Here is a 25,136-nt window from a genome sequence, read left to right as displayed (position 1 = left end):
TCACATGTTCCCTTATAATGATGTTACACAATTCAAGCACATACAGTTGCTTCTCCAGAAATCCATCCATCGAGCGGAATTGATAATGGGTTCTTATTGCAAGGCTGTGCTGCGAAAAGTGTCGGGGACAGAAGCAGAAATATCAAATTAATTTGCATGCCGATACGGAGCTGCAGTAGTCCCACTGAAGTGTAATATCTGGCGTGGTGGTGTTGGGTCATGAACCTGCATCATTATACCAGCGCTGAATAATATGGACTCCAAAATTGACAGCCAACCCACCATTTGAGTTATCTAATTAGTTCCCGTTTTAGCTTTTTAGCAGTATTGTTGATTGCAACAATATGTTCCCAAAGTGATAATATGTTGTGTGCATGCTTGTGAATCACACCCCGTGGGAAGCTCGTTTTTTTTTCTACGAGTCTCCTGGTGGGCCCATGCCTGACTTTTAACTGCTGCTGACAAGCACGTCATTTGGAAATTTCTGCTGTGCATGAATTTCTGGGTGTAATTACGGCTAAACCTTATTACACTGTCCGCAAATTTGTTGATAACTGTAATCTTTCATTTTGCACCACTGGTGCTGAGAACCTGTCGCTATGAGAATAGTGTATTCTTTGGGAGATCCCTCCTGCAGTGAGGGGGGAAGCAGGAGGCCAGTTGACCAGAAAGGCAGGCAAACAGGATTTGGAGGAAGGAGGCCAAGCTGCTGAGGAGCGAGGGGCTGCAGAATGCAGGCTGCAACAGGCACACAGCTGTGGGCATAGGGCATGCCCTTCCAGTTGCATTTATAGGGTGCCTATGACATATCGCCAAATGACAAACCATCAGTGACCATAAGACCACAGGTCATAGGAGCAGAATTAGGCCACTCGGCCCATCGAGTCTGCTCCGCCATTCAATCATGGCCGATATTTTTCTCATACCCCATTCTCCTGCCTTCTCCCCATAACCCCTGATCCCCTTATTAATCAAGAACCTATCTATCTCTGTCTTAAAGACACTCAGTGATTTGGCCTCCACAGCCTTCTGCGGCAAAGAGTTCCACAGATTCACCACCATCTGGTTGAAGAAATTCCTCCTTTAAAGGATAATCCCTTTAGTCTGAGATGGTGTCCTCTGGTTCTAGCTTTTTCTACAAGTGGAAATATCCTCTCCATGTCCACTCTATCCAGGCCTTGCAGTATCCTATAAGTTTCAATAAGATCCCCCCTCATCCTTCTAAACTCCAACGAGTACAGATCCAGAGTCCTCAACCGTTCCTCATACGACAAGCTGTTCATTCCAGGGATCATTCTTGTGAACCTCCACTGGACCCTTTCCAAGGCCAGCACATCCTTCCTTAGATACGGGGCCCAAAACTGCTCAGAATACTCCAAATGGGGTCTGCCCAGAGCCTTATACAGCCTCAGAAGTACATCCCTGGTCTTGTATTCTAGCCCTCATGACATGAATGCTAACATTGCATTTGCCTTCTTAACTGCCGACTGAATCTGCACGTTAACCTTAAGAGAATCGTGAACAAGAACTCCCAAGTCCCTTTGTGCTTCTGATTTCCTAAGCTTTTTCCCATTTAGAAAATAGTCGATACCTAAATTCCTCCTTCCAAAATGCATAACCTCACTCTTTTCCACATTGTATTTCATTTGCCACTTCATTGCCCACTCTCCTTGCCTGTCCAAATCCTTCTGCAGACCCCTGCTTTCTCAATACTACCTGTTCCTGTACAGATCTTTGTATCATCTGCAAACTTAGCAACAATGCCTTCAGTTCCTTCTTTCAGATCATTAATGTATATTGTGAAAAGTTGTTGTCCCAGCACAGACCCCTGAGGCACACCACTAGTTACTGGCTGCCATCCTGAAAAAGACCCCTTTATCCCCACTCTCTGCCTTCTGCCAGTCAGCCAATCCTCTATCCATGGCAGGATCTTACCCTTAACACCAGGGGTTCTTAATTTATTTAACAATCTCCTATGTGGCACCTTGTCAAAGACCTTCTGGAAATCTAAATAAATCACGTCCACTGGTTCTCCTTTGTCTAACTTCCTTGTTACATCCTTAAAGAACTTTAACAGATTTGTCAGACATGACCTCCCTTTCACAAAGCTGTGCTGACTCGGTCCTATTTGACCATGCACTTCCGTGATCTCATCTTCACTCTAAAATCTTACCATTGACCGAAGTCAGGCTAACCGGCCTATAATATTCTGTCTTCTGCCTCCCTCCCTTCTTAAGCAGTGGTGTTACATTAGCTACTTTCCAGTCCTCTGGGACCCTTCCTGCCTCCAATGATTCCTGAAAGATCACCACCAATGCCTCCACAATCTCCTCAGCTATCTTTTTTCGGACCCTGGGTTCCGGTCCAGGTGTCTTCCACCGTGATGCAAAGTAACTATTCAGTTCATCTGCCATTTCTTTGTTTCCAATTACTACTTCTCCAGCCACGTTTTCCTGGTCCAATGTCTATTTTTGCCTCTCTCTTTCCTTTTATATTTTGAGAGATTTCATCTTCTTCACCCTTAATGCTTTTTTAGTTGTCCTCTGCTCACTTTTAAAGGATTCCCAATCCTCTGGCTTCCCACTAATCCTTGCCACTTTGTATGATTTTGCTTTTGCTTTTATGCTGTCCTTGACTTCCCTGATCAGCCATGGATGCCTTGTCCTGGCCCGAGCATGTTTCCTCCTGTGCCTCCCGAATAATCCCCAAAAACTCCTGCCATTGCTGTTCCACTGTCTTCCCTACTAGTCTCCTTTTCCAATCAACTCTGGCCAGCTCCTCCCTCATGTCTTTGTAGTTGCCCTTATTTAATTGTAATACCATTACATCTGACTCCACCTTTCCCTCTCAAACTGCAGGGTAAATTCTACATATTGTGGTCACTGCTCCCTCAGGGTTCCTTCACCTGAAGTTCCCTAATCAAGTCTGCCTCATTACACATCACCAAATCCAGAATTGCCTGTTCCCTAGTAGGCTCTGTCACAAGCTGCTCCAAAAAAACATCTCTTAGACATTCCACAAATTCTTTATCTTGGGATCCATTACCAACCTGATTTTCCCAGTCCATGTGCATATCCACCCCCCCCGGCTCAAGCTCATGATTATTGTGATATTGCTTTTTTTACATGCTTTCTCTATCTCCTGATTTATTTTCTGCCACACATCCTGACTATTGCTAGGGGGCCTGTACTTTTCACCTTTGCGATTCCTCAACTCTACCCCCCGAGATTCTGATCCTATATTGCTCCTTGCTATCGATTTAACTTCATTCCTTACCAACAATGCAACCCCGCCCCCTTTGCCCATCTGCTGTCTTTTCAATCGGACATAGATCCTTGTATATTTAGATCCCATCCCTGATCCCCTTGCAGCCACATCTCTGTGGCTCCATGCTCCATAATATCGTACCAGCCAATTTTAATGTGCGCAACAAGCTCATTTAGATTGTTCCGTATACTGCGCGCATTAAGGTACAATACCCTTAGTCTTGCATTGACCACCTCCCTTCTCACACTTGTCACCTTTTTTGCTGTGCCTGAGGGTGATGTTGTTCTCTTATTTTTGTTCTCTATTTCCCCTTCAGTGATGACATCTTTTTTAAAAAATGTATTTCATTACAAACATGTATCAAAACAGGTTACAGCGAACAAACACCCTGGGAAACATGCTTCCCTACAATCAACAATACAGTCTGTACCGATTTTTCCTCTATTCACCCCCCCTCCCCGCGACGAACAGCCCCTCAAACATGGTCACAAATATCCTACACCTTTCCTCAAACCCCTCTGAAGAGCCCCTTATTTCATACTTTATCTTCTCCAACCACATAGAACATAGAACAGTACAGCACAGAACAGGCCCTTCGGCCCTCGATGTTGTGCCAAGCCATGATCACCCTACTCAAACCCACCTTATACCCGTAACCCAATAACCCCCCCCCCCCCCCCCCTTAACCTTACTTTTTTTTTTAGGACACCACGGGCAATTTAGCATGGCCAATCCACCTAACCCGCACATCTTTGGACTGTGGGAGGAAACCGGAGCACCCGGAGGAAACCCACGCACACACAGGGAGGACGTGCAGACTCCGCACAGACAGTGACCCAGCCGGGAATCGAACCTGGGACCCTGGAGCTGTGAAGCATTTATGCTAACCACCATGCTACCGTGCTGCCTAAATGTATGACATGAAGTCGTACAGATCACCCAACCTAGCCGCTACCCCTGGTGGCGATGCCGACCGCCACTCCTGAAAATTCGCCGTCGTGCAATAAGTGAGGCAAAGGCCACAACATCGGCCTTCCTCCTCTCCATGAGCTCCGGCTTCTCTGAAACCCCAAATATCGTCACCAAAGGATCTGGGTCTACCTCCTCCTCCACTATCCTGGCTAAGACCGCGAACACTCCCGCCCAGAATCTTCCCAATTTTTCGCAATCCCAAAATGCATTCGTGTGAGTTACTAGCCCCCGCCCAGACCTCTCACACTCATCTGCTACCCCCTGAAAGAACCCACTCATTCTCGCCCGAGTCATATGCACCCTGTGCACCACCTTAAACTGTATCAGGCTCATCCTTGCACATGAGGAGGTCCCGTTTACCCTACGCATGCCTCACTCCATGCTCCCCAATTGATGTCCCCCTCCCAACTCCGCTTCCCATTTCTCTTTGACCTTCACCACCCACTCGCCTCCCTGCTCCCCCAGCCACTTGTAAATATCCCCAATTTTTTCCTCCCCTTCCACATCCGGGAGCAGCAGTCGCTCCAGCAGGGTGTATCCCGGCAACCTAGGAAACCCCCTCCAGACCTTGCGCGCAAAGTAACCTGCAGATACCTGAACTCAGTCCCCCTCAGCAGCTCTACCCTCTCCCTTAGCTCCTCCAGACTGGCGAACCCTTCCTCCAAATACAGGTCCCTCACCTTGACCAGCCTCACTTCCTGTATACACTATCCACCCCCCCGGCTCAAAACCATGATTCTCGCCCAGCGGTGTTAGCACCGACATCCCTTCCAGCCTAAAATGCCTCCTCAGCTGATTCCATATCTTCATCATGGACTGCATCACCGGGCTCCTTGAATACCTACTCGAAGCCATTGGCAACACTGCCGTCATCATAGCCCTCAAGATTCCTCCTCCATCCTAACCCACTTTACTCCTTCCCACCACCGCCGCACCTTGTCAGTTATGACACCTTCTAAGCTAATACTCTGGTTCCCACCCCCCCTGCCATATTAGTTTAAATCCCCCCAAGTGACACTGGCAAACCTCCCAGCCAGGATATCGCCTTCCGTGAGTGACTGCTTGAGCTTGAGATAGTGTCGAATTGTGCGGGTGGTTACACGGTGCCTGTAACATTAAAGGTCACAGTGGTACTAAACCTTTTAATCTCTGGGTCATTTCAGGCCGCCTGTAAAGACCTGAGCAGGATCACGCAGCCTGCAGAACATCACTATTTTCACAGATATCGTGTTTTACTGTGCTCAACAATTCAACAACACTTGTCAACTAGAAAGAGCCTTCGACTTTGCAGCCGTGACTGGTTTTCCCAGACTCCAAGTGGTCATTGATTGTACCCATGTCACCACTAATCGGTAGAGACAAGCCAACTAACTGCTCAAATATGTTTTAAGGGGGACATTTATATCATGTGACTTTGAGTGATTTGTTTGAATAAAGTGGTACTTTAATTCCCATGACTCACTCAAGTGATTAGAAATTGATTTTCTAACTAGCTTCAGGTTTTTGAAAAACCTTGATCAACTCATGCACACAGCACCAAATAAGGTAAATCCACTTCAGACTTGAGTGCAACGCCACCACTTCCCATAATAAATTTTTTTTTAAACTTTGCTTTAAAGAGCTCTGGGCGCGATTCTCCGCCCCCCACGACGGGTCGGAGAATAGCGGGAGGGCCTTCCTGACATTTTTCCCGCCCTCCCGCTATTCTCTCCCCCCGCCCAACTCCCAACACGAATCGCTGCCGCCGTTTTTTTACGGCCGGCAGCGATTCACAGCTGATAGATGGGCCGAAGTCCCAGCCCTTTACGCTGTTTTTACGAACGGCAAACACACCTGGTCTGGCCGTTCATAAAAACGGCGGGAACAACTCGCTTTTATAACCATGGCACCGATTGGCACGGCAGTACCACGGCCGTGCCAAGGGTGCCATGGGCCCGCGATCGGTGCCCACCGATCGCGGGCAGCGGGCCCGATGCCCGCACACTATTTCTCCTTCCGCCGCCCCGCAGTATCCATTCGCGGGGCGGCTGAGGGGCATCCCGGCCCGCGCATGCGCGGGTTTCGCGCAAATACGCGATGACGTCATCCGCGTATGCGCGGGTTGGAGTCTTCCAATCCGCGCATGCGCGGCTGACGTCATATGATGCGTCAGCCGGCGCTAACTCCGGCAAGCGGGCTTAACGAAATTCGTTAAGCCCATGATGCCGGAGCTTACGGCGCGGGCTGCTAGCCCCGACCGGGGACCAGAATCGGTTCCCGGTCGGGAAGGGGCGCGCTGGCGTCAAACCCGCCCGGGTTTGACGCCAGCCTTACGATTTCTCCCGTTTTGGGAGAATCGCGCCCTCTGTTTTTGGCAGGTAAGAAATAGAAAGAATCATTGCCTGGCTGTGGGTTGTCATTCAGTACGTACTTTCACCTCTCAGTTCTAGGTTTGAGTATAACTCCGAACCATTGAGTGAAAATAGGTGGCCCTAGTTGCAAATATCACACATGCGTTCATCACAGTTATGAGCAGCAGATCATACAGTAATACATTTTGATGTCAGTTCTGCCAATGCGTGAAGAAATGAATAAAGATTTGTTGAGAACTTCATCCTGAACTTCATGCCTCCTTTCAATCACTTGGTCAACACAAGTGGAAGGTGAAAATTGGGCATCTACGGTGGTGAGAATTGTCTGACTTGCACTACCCGCATAATGCACCCAGCTAGAACCCGTTAATGCTATAAGAGCTTCAGTTGTTTGCGATGTGGTCAGCCTTTTGGCAGAAGTGACCATTTATATAGAAACTGTAAATTCAGCTGTCCCTTGCAGTCCATGAGAGGCTGAAAATCTACCACAAAGAATCTACAAGGCCAGGCTCCTGCTCGTTTTATCACGTCTCTCAGGTCTGTGGGATTGAGGCCGGTCGTGGGAGAGAGCAGAAAAATTGAACCTTCTCGACTGAGGCCTAAATCTTATGAATGCAAGAAGGGTTTAAAGGCTTGTGTTCAAAATATCTTCTGTAGGGCAGTACGGCGGCGCAGTGGTTAGCATTGCTGCCTGTTCGTGTGGAGTTTGTACATTCTCTCAGTGTTTGCGTGGGTTTTGGTGTGCAGTCTTGGTGGAGTGGCCACACTAAAATTGCCCCTTAATTGGAAAAATGAATTGGGTACTCTAAATTTATTTTTAAAAAGATCTGTGTTGGGGCTCAGAGCAATATGTATGACCATGAGTAATGCTTTGTTTCACATGTGTAGATTGCAATGCCTCATCAGTGGCTTGAAGGTAACCTGCCCGTTAGTGCCAAATGTGCTGTGTGTGACAAGACATGTGGGAGCGTTCTCCGCCTGCAGGATTGGAGATGTCTCTGGTGCAAAGCCATGGTAAGCAATTTGACTTCTTTCTGCTGCTGCATATAAATGTTAGGTAAGATTCAAGGATGGAAACATTCAACAGCATATTCTTCACTTGTCTTGCCAAATATATTGTACAGAATTATGTACGTTCAACAGGTCGTTCAAGTCAGTAAGTTAGTGCTGCAAATGAGCCTCCATGAATACCAACAAATAGGAAGGACGGTAGAAAGAGGGAAACTCGACCGTGGAGATCTAAGGAAATAAGTGAGAGTATCAAATTGAAGGAAAAAGCATACAAAGTGGCAAAGATTGGTGGGAGACTAGAGGACTGGGAAATCTTTAGGGGGCAACAGAAAGCTACTAAAAAAGCTATAATGAAGAGTGAGATAGATTATGAGAGTAAACTTGCTCAGAATATAAAAACAGACAGTAAAAGTTTCTACAAATATATAAAACAAAAAAGAGTGACTAAGGTAAATATTGGTCCTTTAGAGGATGAGAAGGGAGTTTTAATAATGGGAGATGAGGAAATGGCTGAGGAACTGAACAGGTTTTTTCGGGCGGTCTTCACAGTGGAAGACACAAATAACATGCCAATGACTGATAGAAAGGAGGCGATGACAGGTGAGGACCTTGAGAGGATTGTTAACACTAAGGAGGTAGTGATGGGCAAGCTAATGGGGCTAAAGGTGGACAAGTCTCCTGTCCCTGATGGAATGCATCCCAGAGTGCTAAAAGGGATGGCTAGGGAAATTGCAAATGCACTAGTGATAATTTACCAAAATTCACTAGACTGTGGGGTGGTCGCGGTGGATTGGAAATTAGCAAACGTGACACCACTGTTTAAAAAAGGAGGTAGGCAGAGAGCGGGTAATTATAGGCCAGTGAGCTTAACTTCAGTCGTAGGGAAGATGCTGGAATCTATCATCAAGGAAGAAATAGCGAGGCATCTGGATAGAAATTGTCCCATTGGGCAGACGCAGCATGGGTTCATAAAGGACAGGTCGTGCCGAACTAATTTAGTAGAATTTTTTGAGGACATTACCAGTGCAGTAGATAACGGGGAGCCAATGGATGTGGTATATCTGGTTTTCCAGATAGCCTTTGACAAGGTGCCACACAAAAGGTTGCTGCATAAGATAAAGATGCATGGCATTAAGGGGAAAGTAGTAGCATAGATAGAGGATTGGTTAATTAATAGAAAGCAAAGAGTGGGGATTAATGGGTGTTTCTCTGGTTGGCAATCAGTAGCTAGTGGTGTCCCTCAGGGATCCGTGTTGGGGCCACAATTGTTCACAATTTACATAGATGATTTGGAGTTGGGGACCAAGGGCAATGTGTCCATGTTTGCAGATGACACTAAGGTGAGTGGTAAAGCGAAAAGTGCAGAGGATACTGGAAGTCTGCAGAGGGATTTGGATAGGTGAAGTGAATGGGCTAAGGTGTGGCAGATGGAATACAATGTTGACAAATGTGAGGTTATCCATTTTGGTAGGAATAACAGCAAACGGGATTATTATTTAAATGATAAAATATTAAAGCATGCTGATGTGCAGAGAGACCTGGGTGTGCTAGTGCATTCGTCACAGAAAATTGGTTTACAGGTGCAACAGGTGATTAAGAAGGCAAATGGAATTTTGTCCTTCATTGCTAGAGGGATGGAATTTAAGACTAGGGAGGTTATGCTATTGTATAAGGTGTTAGTGAGGCCACACCTGGAGGGGTTGGATTACGAGAGGTTGAGTAGACTGGGACTGTACTCGTTGAAATTTAGAAGGATGGGGGGGATCTTATAGAAACATATGTGAATCTATGGAATTCCTTGCCCAGTGAAGCAGTTGAGGCTCCTTCATTAAATGTTTTTAAAGTAAATATAGATAGTTTTTTGGTGTTCGGGCCGGAAAGTGGAGCTGAGTCAGCCATGATCTCATTGAATGGTGGAGCAGGCTCGAGGGGCCAGATGGCCTACTCCTGTTCCTAGTTCTTATGTTCTTATGTCCTCCCAGTCCCCTCTATCTTATCGTATCAGCATACCCTAATCACGTCTCTAGCTTCTCCTTCAAAATTATTTGCCTCAGTGAACCCATCTGGTAGTGAGTTTCACATTCTCACCATTCTCCGAGTAAAGAAGTTTGTCCTGAGTTCCCTATTGAATTTATTAATGACTATTTTATATTGATGGCCCCCGAGTATTGGTTTCTCCTGAAGTAGAAACATCTCAATACATCTACTCTGCTGAATTCTTTCTTAATTTAAAGTCCACAGTCAGGGAAAAAAGAACCACAATTTGTTCAGTCTTTCTGTGACTTATTTTTAATGGTCACCTTTTCAGTAAATGGGGGCTTGACGACTGGAAATAACTAACTATGCTTCGTGAGGAAGCAGTATAAGGAAGCTAACTATGTCATGATGTGGGATGGAGCACAAATCCCAGGAAATAGAAATGAATCTGTACATGGCCCTGGTACAGCTATATCTGGAATGCTGTGTTCTGGTCTCCTCACTGTCTGACAGCAAGGTGATTTGGACATTGGTGGCAGGGCAGAAATGGGAAATCAGTTGGCCAGTGAGCTCGTGGAGAGGGTAAAGTGCCCAGGTGGACTTCTGGGGAAAATGGAAGGCTTAGGGGGAACAGGTGGTGGTGAGCTATCTTCTTGAATCACCAGAGTCCTCACCCACAGTGCTGTGAGGAAGCGAGTTCCAGAATTTTGACCCAACAACAGTAAAGGAATAACAATATAATTCCAAGTCAGGATGTTGTGTGGCTTGGAGGGGAACTTTCAGATGGTGATGTTCCCATATATATGCTGCCCTTATCCTTCCAGGTTTTAGAGGTTGCGGGTTTGGAAGGTGTCTTTCAAAGGAGTCTTGGCGAAGTCTTGGTGAGTTTCTGCAGTGTATCTAGTAGATGGTACACACTGCTGTCATTGCGCAGGGAGTAAATATTTTGTTGGTGGTGTCAAGCGGGCTGATTTGACCTGGATGGTGTCGAGCTTCTTGAGTGTTGGAGCTGCACTCATCCAGGCAAGTTGAAGTATTCCATCATAATCCTGATTTGCGCCTTGTAGAAGATGGATTTGGGGAGTCAGCAGGTGAATCACCTTAGATTACCCAGCCTGATGGCTGATCCAGTTAAATTTTTGGTCAGTGGTGATCCCGAGAATTTCCACGGTGGGGAATTTAGTGATGGTAATGCCACTGAATGTCAAGGGAACGTGCTCATGGGATACAAAGCAAAGTGCCAAGTCAGATTCAAAATTAGGAAGGAAGGAAGCAAAGACTAATTCTCGACGGGTATTTTTGTGATTGAAAGGCTGTTTCCAGTGGGGTTCCTCAGGGCTCAATACTGAAATAGTACTGAACACCTGTGCTCCAGAACTTGCTGCACCCCTAACCAAGCTGTTCCAGTACAGCTTCAGCACTGGCATCTATCTGACAACTTGGAAAATTGCCCAGGTGTGTCCTGTACACAAGAAGCACGACAAATCCAACCCAGCCAATTACGGCCCTATCAGTCGACTCCATCATCAGCAAAGTGATGGAAGGAGTCATCAACAATGCTATCAAGTGGCACTTACTCAGCAATAACCTGCTCCTGGACGCTCAGTTTGGGTTCCATCAGGGACATCAGCTCCTGACCTCATTACAGTCGTGGTTCAAACATAGTCAAAAGTGCTGAATGCCAGAGGTGAGGTGAGAGTGACTGCCCTTGACATCAAGGCAGCATTTGACTGAGTAGAGCATATGATAATGATATAATAATCTTTATCGTCACAAGTAGCCTTACATTAACACTGTAATGATGTTACTGTGAAAATTCTCTAATTGCCACACTCCGGCGCCTGTTTGGGAACACAGAGAGAGAATTCAGAATTTCCAATTCACCTAACAGCACGTCTTTGGGGACTTGTGGGAGGAAACCGGAGCACCGAGAGGAAACCCACGCAGACACGGGAAGAACATGCAGACTCCGCACAGACAGTGACCCAAGCCAGAATCGAACCTAGGACCCTGGAGCTGTGAAGTGCTAACCACTGCTACCATGCCGCCCTAGCTAAACTGGATGGGAATTAGGGGGAAAACTCCCCTCTGGTTGGAATCCCCTCTGGCACAAAGGAAGATGATTGTGGTGGTTGGAGGTCAATCATCTCAGCTCCAAGACATCACTGCAGGAGTTCATCAGGGCCAACCATCTTCAACTGCTTCAACTATGGCCTCCCTTCCATCATAAGGTCACAAGTGGGGATGTTCGCTGATGATTGCACAAGTGGGGATGTTCGCTGATGATTGCACAATGTTCAGCACCATTCATACTTCCTCAGACACGGAGGCAGTCCACGTTCAAATACAGCAAGACCTGAATGATATGCAGGCTTGGGCTGACAAGTGACAAGCTACATTCGTGCCAGGCAATGACCATATCCTACAAGAGGGTATCTAACCAGCGCCCCTTGTCATTCAATAGCATGACCATTGCTAAATCCCTCACAGTCAACACCCTGGAGGTTACCATTGATCAGAAACTGAACTGGACTGGCCACATTAAGGGCTACCCGGGCCATTTAAAGGCTAGGAATCACATGGCAAGTAACTCACCTCCTGACCCCCCAAAGCCTGTCCACCATCTACAAGGCACGAGTCAGGAGTGTAATAAGAACATAAGAACTAGGAGCAGGAGTAGGCCATCTGGCCCTTCGAGCCTGCTCCGCCATTCAGTGAGATCATGGCTGATCTTTTGTGGACTCAGCTCCACTTTCCGGCCCGAACACGATAACCCTTAATCCCTTTATTCTTCAAAACACTATCTATCTTAAAAACATTTAATGAAGGAGCCTCTACTGCTTCACTGGGCAAGGAATTCCATAGATTCACAACCCTTTGGGTGAAGAAGTTCCTCCTAAACTCCGTCCTAAATCTACTTCCCCTTATTTTGAGGCTATGCTCCCTAGTTCTGCTTTCACCCGCCAGTGGAAACAACCTGCCCGCATCTATCCTATCTATTCCCTTCATAATTTTATATGTTTCTATAAGATCCCCCCTCATCCTTCTAAATTTCAATGAGTACAGTCCCAGTCTACTCAACCTCTCGTAATCCAACCCCTTCAGATGTGGGATTAACCTAGTGAATCTCCTCTGCACACCCTCCAGTGCCAGTACGTCTTATCTCAAGTAAGGAGAGCAAAACTGAACACAATACTCCAGGTGTGGCCTCACTAACACCTTATACAATGGCAACATAACCTCCCTAGTCTTAAACTCCATCCCTCTAGCAATGAAGGACAAAATTCCATTTGCCTTCTTAATCACCTATTGCACCTGTAAAGCAACTTTTTGCGACTCATGCACTAGCCCACACAGGTCTCTCTGCACAGCAGCATGCTTTAATATTTTATCATTTAAATAATAATCCCATTTGCTGTTATTCCTACCAAAATGGATAACCTCACATTTGTCAACATTGTATTCCATCTGCCACACCCTAGCCCATTCACTTCACCTATCCAAATCCCTCTGCAGAAATCCAGTATCCTCTGCACTTTTTGCTTTACCACTCATCTTAGTGTCATCTGCAAACATGGACACATTGCCCTTGGTCCCCAACTCCAAATCATCTATGTAAATTGTGAACAATTGTGGGCCCAACACGGATCCCTGAGGGACACCACCAGCTACTGATTGCCAATCTGAGAAACGCCCATTAATCCCCACTCTTTGCTTTCTATTAACTAACCAATCCTTTATCCATGCTACTACTTTATCCTTAATGCCATGCACCTTTATCTTATGCAGCAACCGTTTGTGTGGCACCTTGTCAAGGGCTTTCTGGAAAACCAGATATACCACATCCATTGGCTCCCCGTTATCTACTGCACTGGTAATGTCCTCACAAAATTTTACTAAATTAGTTCGGCACGACCTGCCCTTTATGAACCCATGCTGCGTCTGCCCAATGGGACAATTTCTATCCAGATGCCTCGCTATTTCTTCCTTGATGATAGATTCCAGCATCTTCCCTATTACCGAAGTTAAGCTCACTGGCCTATAATGACCCATTTTCTGCCTACCTCCTTTTTTAAACAGTGATGTCACGTTTGCTAATTTCCAATCTGCCAGGACCACCCCACAATCTAGTGAATTTTGGTAAATTATCACTAGTGCATTTGCAATTTCCCTAGCCATCCCTTTTAGCACTCTGGGATGCATTCCATCAGGGCCAGGAGACTTGTCTACCTTTAGCCCCATTAGCTTGCCCATCACTACCTCCTTAGTGATAACAATCCTCTCAAGGTCCTCACCTGTCATTGCCTCATTTCTATCAGTCGCTGGCATGTTATTTATGTCTTCCACTGTGAAGACGGACCCAAAAAACCTCAGCCATTTCCTCATCTCCCATTATTAAAATTCCCTTCTCAGCCTCTAAAGGACCAATATTTACCTTAGCCAGTCTTTTTTGTTTTATATATTTGTAGAAACTTTTACTATCTGTTTTTATATTCTGAGCAAGTTTACTTTCATAATCTATCTTACTCTTCATTATAGCTTTTTTAGTAGCTTTCTGTTGCCCCCTAAAGATTTCCCAGTCCTCTAGTCTCCCACGAATCTTTGCCACTTTGTATGCTTTTTCCTTCAATTTGATACTCTCCCTTATTTCCTTAGATATCCACGGTCGATTTTCCCTCTTTCTACCGTCCTTCCTATTTGTTGGTATAAACCTTTGCTGAGCACTGTGAAAAATTGCTTGGAAGGTTCTCCACTGTTCCTCAACTGTTCCACCATAAAGTCTTTGATCCCAGTCTACCTTAGCTAGTTCTTTTCTCATTCTCTCAATGGAATACTCTCCACTTGTGTGGATGAGTGCAGCTCCAACAACACTCAAGAAGCTCATCACCATCCAGAAAAAAGCAGCCCACTTGATTGTTCACCCTTCCACAAACATTCAAACCCTCCACCTGTACTATCTACAAGATGTACTGCATTAACACCGCCAGGATCCTTAGAAAACACCTTCCAAACCCACATGCGCTACCGTCTAAAAGGACAAGAACAGCAAATACCTGGGAAAACCACCACATGGAGGTTCTCCTCCAGGCCACTCACCACTCTGACCTGGAAATCTAGCCCCGTTCCTTCACTGTCACTGGGGCAAAATCCTGGTACTCCCTCCCTAACAGCACGGTGTGTATACGTACACCACAAGGACTGCAGCAGTTCAAGAAGGCAGCTCACTACCACTTTCTGAAGGGCGACTAGGGATGGGCAATAAATGCTGGCTTAACTAGCAATGGCCACATCGCCTGAATTAATTTCTTTTTTAAATGTGACATCTCCCATGAATATAGCAGATTAACATATGATGCTATTAAGCTGTTGAAGGTGATTTGTGGAATAGGTAAGAAGAAACTGTTTCCTCCCATGCAAAGTCCCAGAAGAACAGGCTGTAACATTAGAATTACAGCAGGATCTTTGGGTTGGGGGGGGGGTGTGTGTGTGGGGGGGGGGGGGGGGGGGGGGGGGGGGGGGGGGACTGATGTCAGGTAGCTCCCATTATTGGCTGTCTGACCAGTCCAGTCACTAGACTGGACTGCCTTCCTTCACCAGTCTCTTAATTACCTGATTGGATGATGCTCGAATATCAGTCAAACAACCTTTTTAATATCACAATAAATAATACGTTTTAAAAGAAGATAATTCAGATGATTTACCACTCCACATTTTGCTCCTTTGTGTTTCTCACGGCCACATCCTGCAGGTTGACCTTTAATTCCTAGAGAATCCTGGAAAATTGGCAACCCAAAGCCTTTCGCTAAAAGCTGCACTAAATGAGACTGCAATTCACTCAGACAAGCTGGTATGGGACAAATGTCTTATTGATGCAGTAGTGGTATGTTCCTCTGGGGTTTGTCTGAGGAACCATGTTGGGGTGCAGTGAAAGGTTCATTTTAACATTTGGCTGTGCTGTACCTGACATTGGAGTGCTTGATATTCCCTGGGTGCCCAACAGTGGACGAATTCCATTCCCTAGCATTGACATCCTGCACCTTAATAAAGAAATGCACCTCATTACATTTACCACAGGTTTGGATGTTTCCTTGCAATATTATAGATTCTATGTAAATTTATAGTTCTGTGGCATTAATCTTTTTATAAATATCACAATTTTAATCCAATAAAATCTCCTGTTCAAGCTTTTTAAAACTCTTGATACATTATTAATGCATTTCTGAAATATTCTCCAGGCTGTCTGCTGCTGGATGAAAATTACTCCGTGCATGCTCATCAACTCTTGTAACTCATAGACATTCTCTCTCGCTCTGTCAGGTACACACTGCCTGCAAGGAACTGTATCCCCGAAAATGTCCTCTGGGCCAGTGTAAAGTGTCCATCATTCCTCCCACTGCACTGAATAGCATTGATTCTGATGGTAAGTAATGACACTGACAAAGACCCATTGCCATTACTGGGCTTCTGTCAATTCGCATCATAGGGGATGCTCTCTAGCTCTAGTTGTTTGACGTTGCTTCTCACTTGAGTGTTAATTCCTCGCAGCATTTTGCTGAGAGTTTGTGCAAAACCTGTGAATTTGAAATGCATCTCCAAGGGTTCGGTTTAGCAATGCAGTAATTGAGGTCAAGATGGTGGAAGGATTTAATAGGCTAGATAAAAGCTATTTCCTTTGGTTGTGCAAGTCCAGAACAGAGGGGCATAATATGAAACTAGACTTGGCCCATTCCAGGGTGAATATAAAGATGTTTTAGTAATTGTATTGATAAAATATATTCCTTGACTTTAAACTTTAATCTTTATTCCCATGGTCTCACCCTTCCTTACAACCCCCCCCCCCCCCCCCCCCCCCCCCCAATCACCACCTTGAAATCTCTTCACTTTTCCCATTCTGGGCTATTGTCCACCATTGAATATTATTGCTCCACCAATGGCTGGTTGGGCTCCAAGCTGTGGAATACGCTCCCCAAGTCTTTTCAACAATAGCACCGTGGGTCAGCATGGCACCTTTAATGTAATAAACATTCCAAAGGTGCTTCACAGGAGGGTTCGCAAACAAAGTCTGACACTGAGCCACATCTTCAGGCAGATGACCAAAAGCTCTGTCTGATGGAAGGTCATTCGTTTGAAATGTTCACTGTTTCTTTCTCCGCAGATGCTGCTGGACCTGCTGAGTATTTCCAGCAATTTTTGTTTTTAATTTCTGATTTCCAGCATCGCGTATTTTGCTTTTGACGAAAAGCTTGGTCAAAGAATTGGACTTTTTTTTAATAAATAATTTTTATTGAAATTTTTGAAAAATGTATAACAACAAAACAATAATAATAACAATAATAAACACCCCCCGGACCCGTAACAACGCATATAACGAGCCCCCCCACCCCCCCCAAACCCGATGAACAACAAAATAAATTAAAAATAAATTAAATTAACATAAACAATAACCCCCTGAACCCTCCCCCCCCCCCCCTCCCCCCCCCCCCCCCCTCCCCCCCCCCCCCCCCCCGGGTTGCCGCTGCTGCTGACCTAGTTCCCTATCGTTGAGCCAGAAAGTTGAGGAAAGGCTGCCACCGCCTAAAGAACCCTTGTACCGACCCCCTCAGGGCGAATTTGATCTTCTCAAGCTTAATGAATCCCGCCATGTCATTGATCCAGGTCTCCATGCTTGGGGGTCTCGCATCTTTTCATTGCAACAAGATCCTCCGCCGGGCTACTATGGACGCAAAGGCCAAAACACCGGCCTCTTTTGCCCCCTGCACTCCCGGCTCCACCCCAACCCCAAATATCGCGAGTCCCCAGCCTGGCTTGACCCTGGACCCTACCACCCTCGACACCGTCCTCGCCACCCCCTGCCAGAATTCCCCCAGTGCCGGGCATGCCCAAAACATATGGGCATGGTTCGCTGGGCTCCCCGAACACCTAATGCACTTGTCCTCACCCCCAAAAAACCTGCTCATCCTCGTCCCGGACATATGAGCCCTGTGCAGTACCTTGAACTGGATGAGGCTAAGCCTCACACATGAAGAGGTGGAGTTCACCCTCTCCAGGGCGTTCGCACATGTCCCCTCCTTAATCTGCTCCCCCAGCTCCACTTCCCACTTAGCCTTCAGCTCCTCTACCGACGCCTCCTCCACCTCCTGCATCACCTGGTAGATGTCAGACACCCTCCCATCCCCGACCCACACCCCCGAAAGCACCCTATCCCTTATCCCCCGCGGGGGCAGCAAAGGGAACCCCTCCACCTGCCGCCTAGCAAACGTCTTGACCTGAAGGTGCCTGAACATATTCCCCGAGGGGAGCTCAAACTTCTCCTCCAGCTCACCCAGGCTCGCAAACCTCCCGTCAATGAACAGGTCTCCCAACTTCCTTATGCCCGCCCTGTGCCACCCCAGGAACCCGCCATCAATGTTCCCTGGGACAAACCGGTGGTTCCCCCGCAGCGGGGCCTCCACCGAGCCCCCCACTTCCCCCCTGTGTCGCCTCCACTGCCCCCAAATCTTGAGCATAGCCGCCGCCACTGGGCTCGTGGTGTACCTCATTGGAGGGAGCGGCAACGGCGCCGTTACCAGTGCCTTCAGGCTCGTGCCTCCGCAGGACGCTATCTCCATCCTTTTCCATGCTGCCCCCCTCCCCATCCATTACCCACTTGCGTACCATCGAGACATTAGCCGCCCAATAGTACCCAGAGAGGTTGGGCAGCACCAGCCCCCCTCCATCCCTGCCCTGCTCCAAAAAGACCCTCCTCACCCTCGGAGTCCAATGCGCCCAAACAAATCCCGTGATGCTGCTGTTCACCCTCCTAAAAAAGGTCCTCGGAATAAGGATGGGGAGGCACTGGAACAAAAACAAAAACCTCGGGAGCACCGTCATTTTAACGGACTGTACTCTACCCGCCAACGACAGCGGCAGCATGTCCCACCTTTTGAACTCCTCCTCCATCTGCTCTACCAACCTAGTAAAATTAAGCTTATGCAAAGTCCCCCAACTCCTAGCCACCTGATCCCCCAGGTACCTAAAACTGCTCACTGCCCTTTTTAGCGGGAGCCTACCAATCCCCTCCTCCTGATCACCCGGGTGTACAACAAACAGCTCGCTCTTGCCCAGGTTCAACTTGTAGCCCGAGAAACTCCCAAACTCAGCAAGAATCTCCATCACCTCCGGCATTCCTCCCACCGGGTCTGCTACATACAGCAACAAGTCATCTGCATAAAGTGACACGCGGTGCTCCTCTCCACCCCGCACCAGACCCCTCCACCTCCCCGACTCCCTTAGCGCCATGGCCAGAGATTCAATTGCCAACGCAAAAAGCAAGGGGGACAGGGGGCACCCCTGCCTCATCCCACGGTAGAACCTGAAGTACTCGGACCTCCTCCCATTTGTCGCTACACTCGCCATCGGGGCCTCGTACAGCAACCTCACCCATTTAATAAACCCCTCCCCAAACCCGAACCTCTCTAACACCTCCCACAAGTACCCCCACTCAACCCTATCAAAGGCCTTCTCCGCATCCAATGCCACCACAATCTCCGCCTCTTCTTCTGCCGCCGGCATCATTATCACATTTAGCAGCCATCGCACGTTAGTGTTCAGCTGCCTCCCCTTCACAAAATCCGTCTGATCTTCATGTATCACCCCCGACACACAGTCCTCTACTCTAGTGGCCAAGATCTTTGCCAGCAACTTGGCGTCCACGTTCAACAGTGAAATTAGCCTATATGATCCACACTGCAGGGGGTCCTTATCTCGCTTCAGGATCAGGGAAATCAGCGCCCGTGACATCGTCGGGGGCAAAACTCCCCCCTACCGTGCCTCGTTAAAGGTCCGAACCAACAGGGGGCCCAACAGGTCCACATATTTCTTAGAACATTCAACCGGGAACCCATCCGGTCCCGGCGCATTCCCCGACTGCATGTGGCCAATCCCTCTAACCAGCTCCTCCAATTCGATCGGCGCCCCCAGTCCCTCCACCTGCTCCCCCTTGGAAATCGCAGGCTGTTCAAAAAGCTTTCCATTCCCCCCACCACCACCGGCGGCTCCGACCGGTACAGTTCCCTGTAGAAGTCCCTGAAGACCCCATTAACCTCTACCCCCTTCCGCTCCACATTCCCACCCCTATCCTTCACTCCACCAATCTCCCTAGCCGCGTCCCGCTTGCGGAGCTGATGCGCCAGAATCCTGCTCGCCTTCTCCCCATATTCGTAGACCGCTCCCTGCGCCTTCCTCCACTGTGTCTTTGCCTTTCTGGTGGTCAGTAAATCAAACTTAGCCTGCAGGCTACGCCGCTCCCCCAACAATCCCTCCTCCGCTCCGCATACCTCCTATCTACACTCAGCAGCTCCCCCACCAGTCTCTCCCTCTCCCTCCTCTCCCTATGGGCTCGGATGGAAATCAGCTCCCCCCTAATCACTGCCTTCAGAGCCTCCCACACCAACCCCACCCGGACCTCCCCAGTATCATTGGCCTCGAGGTACCTCTCAATACATCCCCGGACCCTCCTACACACCTCCTCATCAGCCAACAACCCCACGTACAAATGCCAAAGCGGGCGCTGGTCCCGCACCTCCCCCATCTCCAGATCCACCCAATGCGGAGCATGGTCCGAAATCGCTATAGCCGAATATTCGGCCTCCTTCACCCTCGGGACCAGCCCCCTACTCGGGACAAAAAAATCAATACGGGAATAAACCCTGTGCACATGGGAGAAAAAAGAGTACTCCCGAGCCCTCGGCCTCCCAAACCTCCAGGGATCCACCCCTCCCATCTGGTCCATAAACCCCCTCAACACCTTGGCAGCCGCCGGCCTCCTGCCCGTCCTAGAACTAGAACGATCCAGTGGGGGATCCAGCACCGTATTAAAGTCCCACCCCCATGATCAGGCCCCCCGCCTCCAGGTCAGGAATGCAGCCCAACGTACGCCTCATGAAACCAGCATCATCCCAATTTGGGGCGTACACATTTACCAGCACCACCCTCTCCCCCTGCAGCTTACCGCTCACCATCACATATCTGCCGCCACTATCAGCCACCACCTCAGACGCCTCAACCGCCACCCTCTTCCCCACCAGGATCGCCACCCCCCGGTTCTTCGCGTCGAGCCCTGAATGGAAAACTTGCCCCACCCACCCCTTCCTCAGACGAACCTGGTCCGCCACCTTCAGGTGAGTCTCCTGAAGCATGGCCACGTCAACCTTCAGCCCCTTCAGATGCGAAAACACCCGGGCCCGCTTAACCGGCCCATTCAACCCCCTCACGTTCCACGTGATCAGCCGGATCAGGGGGCACCCCGCCCCCCTCCCCCGCCGACTTGCCATAGCCCATCGACAGCTCGCCCCTGGCCAGCACCCCCCACTCAGCCCGTTTCCCAAGGCGATAGAACCTCACCCTGACCCGCACCAGCTCCTCCCTGGCTATTCCAGCAGCAACCCGGTATTCCCCCCCCCCCCCCCCCCCCCCCCCCCCGGCTAGGACCCCTCCTAGCCGCGACACTCCCTCCATAGTACTCCCGTGAGCCAGCTGACTTCTCCGACCCCTCCCGATATGGGGTCACCCCCACCCTTCAGCAGCTCCTTGGCACCGCTCCAGCGCGGGAAAACGGAACTGATATCCACGCCGCTTGCCTCCAGCTCCACCCCCCTCGCCCCGCGGCGCGGGAAACCAGAGGAAAGCCCGCGCTTTCACACTGCCCCACCCCACCCCCTCAACACAGCTCCCAAATAGCAGTCCCAACCCATCCACCAACCCGTTACAAAAAGACAGACCCCCAACACCCCCCTTAAAACACAAAACCATAACCAACACCATCCGAAAGCAGAAACAAAACCAGAATAGCCAGCAACAGCATAAACAGTGATACAAAATACCCCCACAGTCCCCAATCGCTAGTTCGAGTCCAACTTTTCAGCCTGCACAAAGGCCCACGCCTCCTCCTGAGACTCAAAATAGTGGTGCCGGTCCTTGTAGGTGACCCACAAGCGCGCAGGCGGCAGCATGCCGAACTTCACCTGCCTGCTGTGGAGCACCGCCTTCGTCCGGTTGAACCCGGCCCTCCGCTTAGCCACATCCGCACTCCAGTCCTGGTAGATACGCACTACCGAATTCTCCTCACCTTCTTGGCCCATCGCAGCACACACTCCCGGTCACCGATGGAACCGCACCAGCACCGCCCGCGGGGGTTCATTCGCCTTAGGCCTCCTGGCCAGTACTCTGTGTGCCCCCTCCAGCTCTAGGGGCAGATGGAAAGATCCTGCCCCCACCAGCGAGTTCAGCATCACGGCCACATAAGCCGGCAGGCCCAACCCCTCCAGCCCCTCCGCGAGGCTCAGGATCCGCAAGTTCTTCCTCCTCGACCGAAACTCCATCTCCTCGAAACGATCTTGCCACTTTTTGTGGAGCGCCTCGTGCATCTCCACCTTCCCCACGATGGCCGAGACCTCATCCTCGCGCTCAGAGGCCTGCTGCTGCAACTCACGGATCGCTGCACCCTGGGTTGTCTGGGTCTCCAGCAGCTTACTTGTAGTAACTTTCAAAGAGTCCAGCAACTCCACTTTCAGCTCCGTAAAGTAGCGCAGAAGGGCCGCCTGCTGCTCCTGCGCCCACTGCCTCCACTCCTCGCGGGCTCCACCGGCCGCCATTTTGTCCACCATCCCCCGCGTTTCCAGGGGAGCTGCTGCCGTTTTTTTCCTTGCCCCACTCCTGGTCCGCACCATAAATCCCGGGGGATATTACTCCAGACACCTTCACACACCGGGAATCGTTGAACCAGCGCCGTTTGGGGCCCTGAAAAGAGCCCAAAAATCCTACGATAGCGGGAGCTGCCGAACGTGCGGCTTAGCTCCGCATTGCCGCCACCGGAAGTCTCGAAGAATTGTACTTTAAGGAGCATTTTAAAGGAGGAAGATAGATGGAGAGGTTTCGGAAGAGAATTCGAGAGCTTAAAGATTTGGCAGAGGAAGGCTGGGCGATCAATGCTGGAGCAATCAAAAAGCAAGTTGTGCGACAGGTCAGAAGTGGAGTAGCGGGGGTCACGTGATGTAAGCGCGGGAGCAGCTGCGTTTTCTTAAGCTCTGGCGCTGCTCAGCTTTTAATCCTTTTTTCATTGAGATATTTTTATTACTGTTTTTTTACAGTACCCAATTCTTTTTTTCCCAATTAAGGGGCAATTTATTGTGGTCAATCCACATACTCTGTGCATCTTTGGGTTGTGGGGTGAGACCCACGCAGAAACGGGCAGAATTTGCAAACTCCATCCAGACAGTGACCCAGGGCCGGGATTGAACCGTGAGGCCGGTGTGTGGAGATGATTACTTGATCCTGGTGTCTGTGACCTGTGCTGTGTTCCTGAAAAATCCTGGCTGGATTTTGGTGTTGTGGAGCTGTGTTTAGTCAAGAAGATCCTTGGCGGAGGGGGCCGGGGTGGAGCCCAGCTCACTGCATGTTTCGCTGTTGGGTGGGCCTATGTTTCGACAATGTCGTTGGAGGCAAGAAAATGGCAACCATTATGAGTGAGTGAAGTTGTGAACGACGGTCTCGGCTCCCTGGCATAAATTATTGGTGCTCACAACGATGAACTGTGACATATCCTAAAGAGAGTGGATAAAACGGACAAGAGAATCTGGTCAGTCGATAGGGCAGTCTCCTTGATGGGGGCTCACCGGCAGTCCTTGGAAATCCTGATGCATAGAATGTCGAACATCCTCGTTGATTCAGGGAGATGGCGCTAGAGCCGGAATAGCCAGGCGCCTGGTCTGCCAAGAAGGACTGAGGATGAATTCACAACTGAATTTGAGAACTGGCTGCCATGCTTTCACGATCTTGATTTGAAAGTTGGGTATTCTGAGTACCGTGGAGCGCATTGTATTCCAGCTTCGAAGCCTGGGGTTGCATTTTCTTTTCCTCGATGTTCATCGATAAGGGTTGCAGGCGGCCGAACACAATGGGTCCTCGCCATCGTCAGGGCGTAGGTTCTCATTGTTGCTGCTTTGTGGGACAAAATAGCGCACATGCAGGGAATTTGGTGCAATTCTGGATGAATTCTGGATGAATCCTGGATGTTGCTTGACGATATTATCATGGCTTTGGGCTTCCAAGCTCCACGGATTATCCTGCAGTTCAGCACTAATCCTGAACTTTGCTCCCTCTTTTATTACGCTCCTGTATTATCTTTTATTCCACTTCTCTGTGTGTTTTGATATACTACGGAGTGTAATATGTGTTACTCAAACCTTGTAAACTGATGAGGTCTTCTGAATCTCGATGAAGAAGACTCAAAACTCATCCAATAGTAACAAAAGGTTTATTGAGTTACTATAACAATAATAGCGTGAGTTCTTTAACATTGATACTAGTGATAAGGTTAACAAGATCTAACTACAGTAACTATGCGTAACTACACTAACCATCTGAGCTAATCTGATACACCTGTCCTGGTCACAGTACATCCAAAAGAGAGAGATAGAGACCCAATGTTGTTTCTTTTATACATCTGTTGGTCTGGCCCTCTAGTAATCATCTGGTGCCACTGATTACACATAAACCCCTTATGTACATACACATACAGAGATCATTACACACCCTTGTGAATACACCACTGATTTTGTGTTATTGCCTTTTATCCTCACAAGGGTGCATGGTATGTGAGCACAGAAGCGTTTGCCTCCTGTTATACTGCTGTTGGTTTTATGACATGAGGATTGTGCAGTATTTACCTAGTTTTTTTTTGTGCCCTAATCCCTGCAACCCCCCATGTTCTATCCTCCGTCAGGCAATACATTTATTTAGGTATCCTTCGCTTTATTTGTAGAATAAAGCCAGTATTCTATCGTGATAATGCAGTCGGAGGTTTCCTCTTTTTAATGACCTCATTGTGTGCAGTTTCTATTTTTAACACTCAAGTCCCATTGCAGTCAAACATTCTTTCAAAGTCAAGAGGCTGAAGTGTACTTCCAGATGTAAACAATTACACAGTGTGGCTGTGTCCCAGATCCTGGTCAGATATGTCTAGATAACCTGAATAGTTTCATTTGCCCTTTTCAGTTTGAATTAAACAATGAGAATTGGCACACAGTGAAGCTATGCAAATTAAGTGAATGATGACGATGTCTATTTGACGATTTGCGGACTACCTGCTGGGACATGCTTCTACTCTTTATAAGTACAGTGGCCTGGATTAACACACTTGAAAAGGCATTCCTCAGCCTTCACTTGGACAGCTTTGAGTTACGATAGTCATTGAATGATGGCTCGCTACTGAACATTGTCTCTGTTCATAGGGGATTCCACATCGTTACTCAGTCTCTGTCCAGTACCACAAACCAGATAAAATCTAGCAGCAATGTTTTTAATGTATTTTATTCCAAACATATTAAAAAATACAAAAACATAAATAATCTGAGGAACTCTCCCCAACTCACAATTTTACAGTCTGTACAAGCCTTTTCCCCTTTTCCAACCGCCCCCTCCCGGTGACGAACAATTCCTCGAACATGGTCACGATCAGTCCCCAACGTGCCTCGAAACCCTCCGCTGAATTGTGTGTACCCTATGCACCACCTTAAACTG

General features: G+C 48.4%; 1 protein-coding gene across 4 annotated transcripts in view; it reads left to right on the top strand.

The window, feature by feature from the left end:
• The window catches only part of dgkh (diacylglycerol kinase, eta), a 656,851-nt gene that overhangs the window by 437,598 nt on the left and 194,117 nt on the right, over positions 1-25,136 (top strand). For all 4 annotated transcript variants that reach the window (XM_038802770.1, XM_038802769.1, XM_038802768.1 and 1 more), the window contains 2 exons: positions 7,479-7,604; positions 15,897-15,999. In XM_038802770.1, the coding sequence (XP_038658698.1) occupies positions 7,479-7,604; positions 15,897-15,999 (229 nt within the window). The remainder of the gene's footprint in view (positions 1-7,478; positions 7,605-15,896; positions 16,000-25,136) is intronic.

Source organism: Scyliorhinus canicula, chromosome 7, assembly GCF_902713615.1.
Source record: "Scyliorhinus canicula chromosome 7, sScyCan1.1, whole genome shotgun sequence".
Lineage (NCBI taxonomy): Eukaryota > Metazoa > Chordata > Chondrichthyes > Carcharhiniformes > Scyliorhinidae > Scyliorhinus > Scyliorhinus canicula.
The sequence above is the reverse complement of the archived record's forward strand: the minus strand, read 5'-3'. Positions and strand labels throughout refer to the sequence as shown.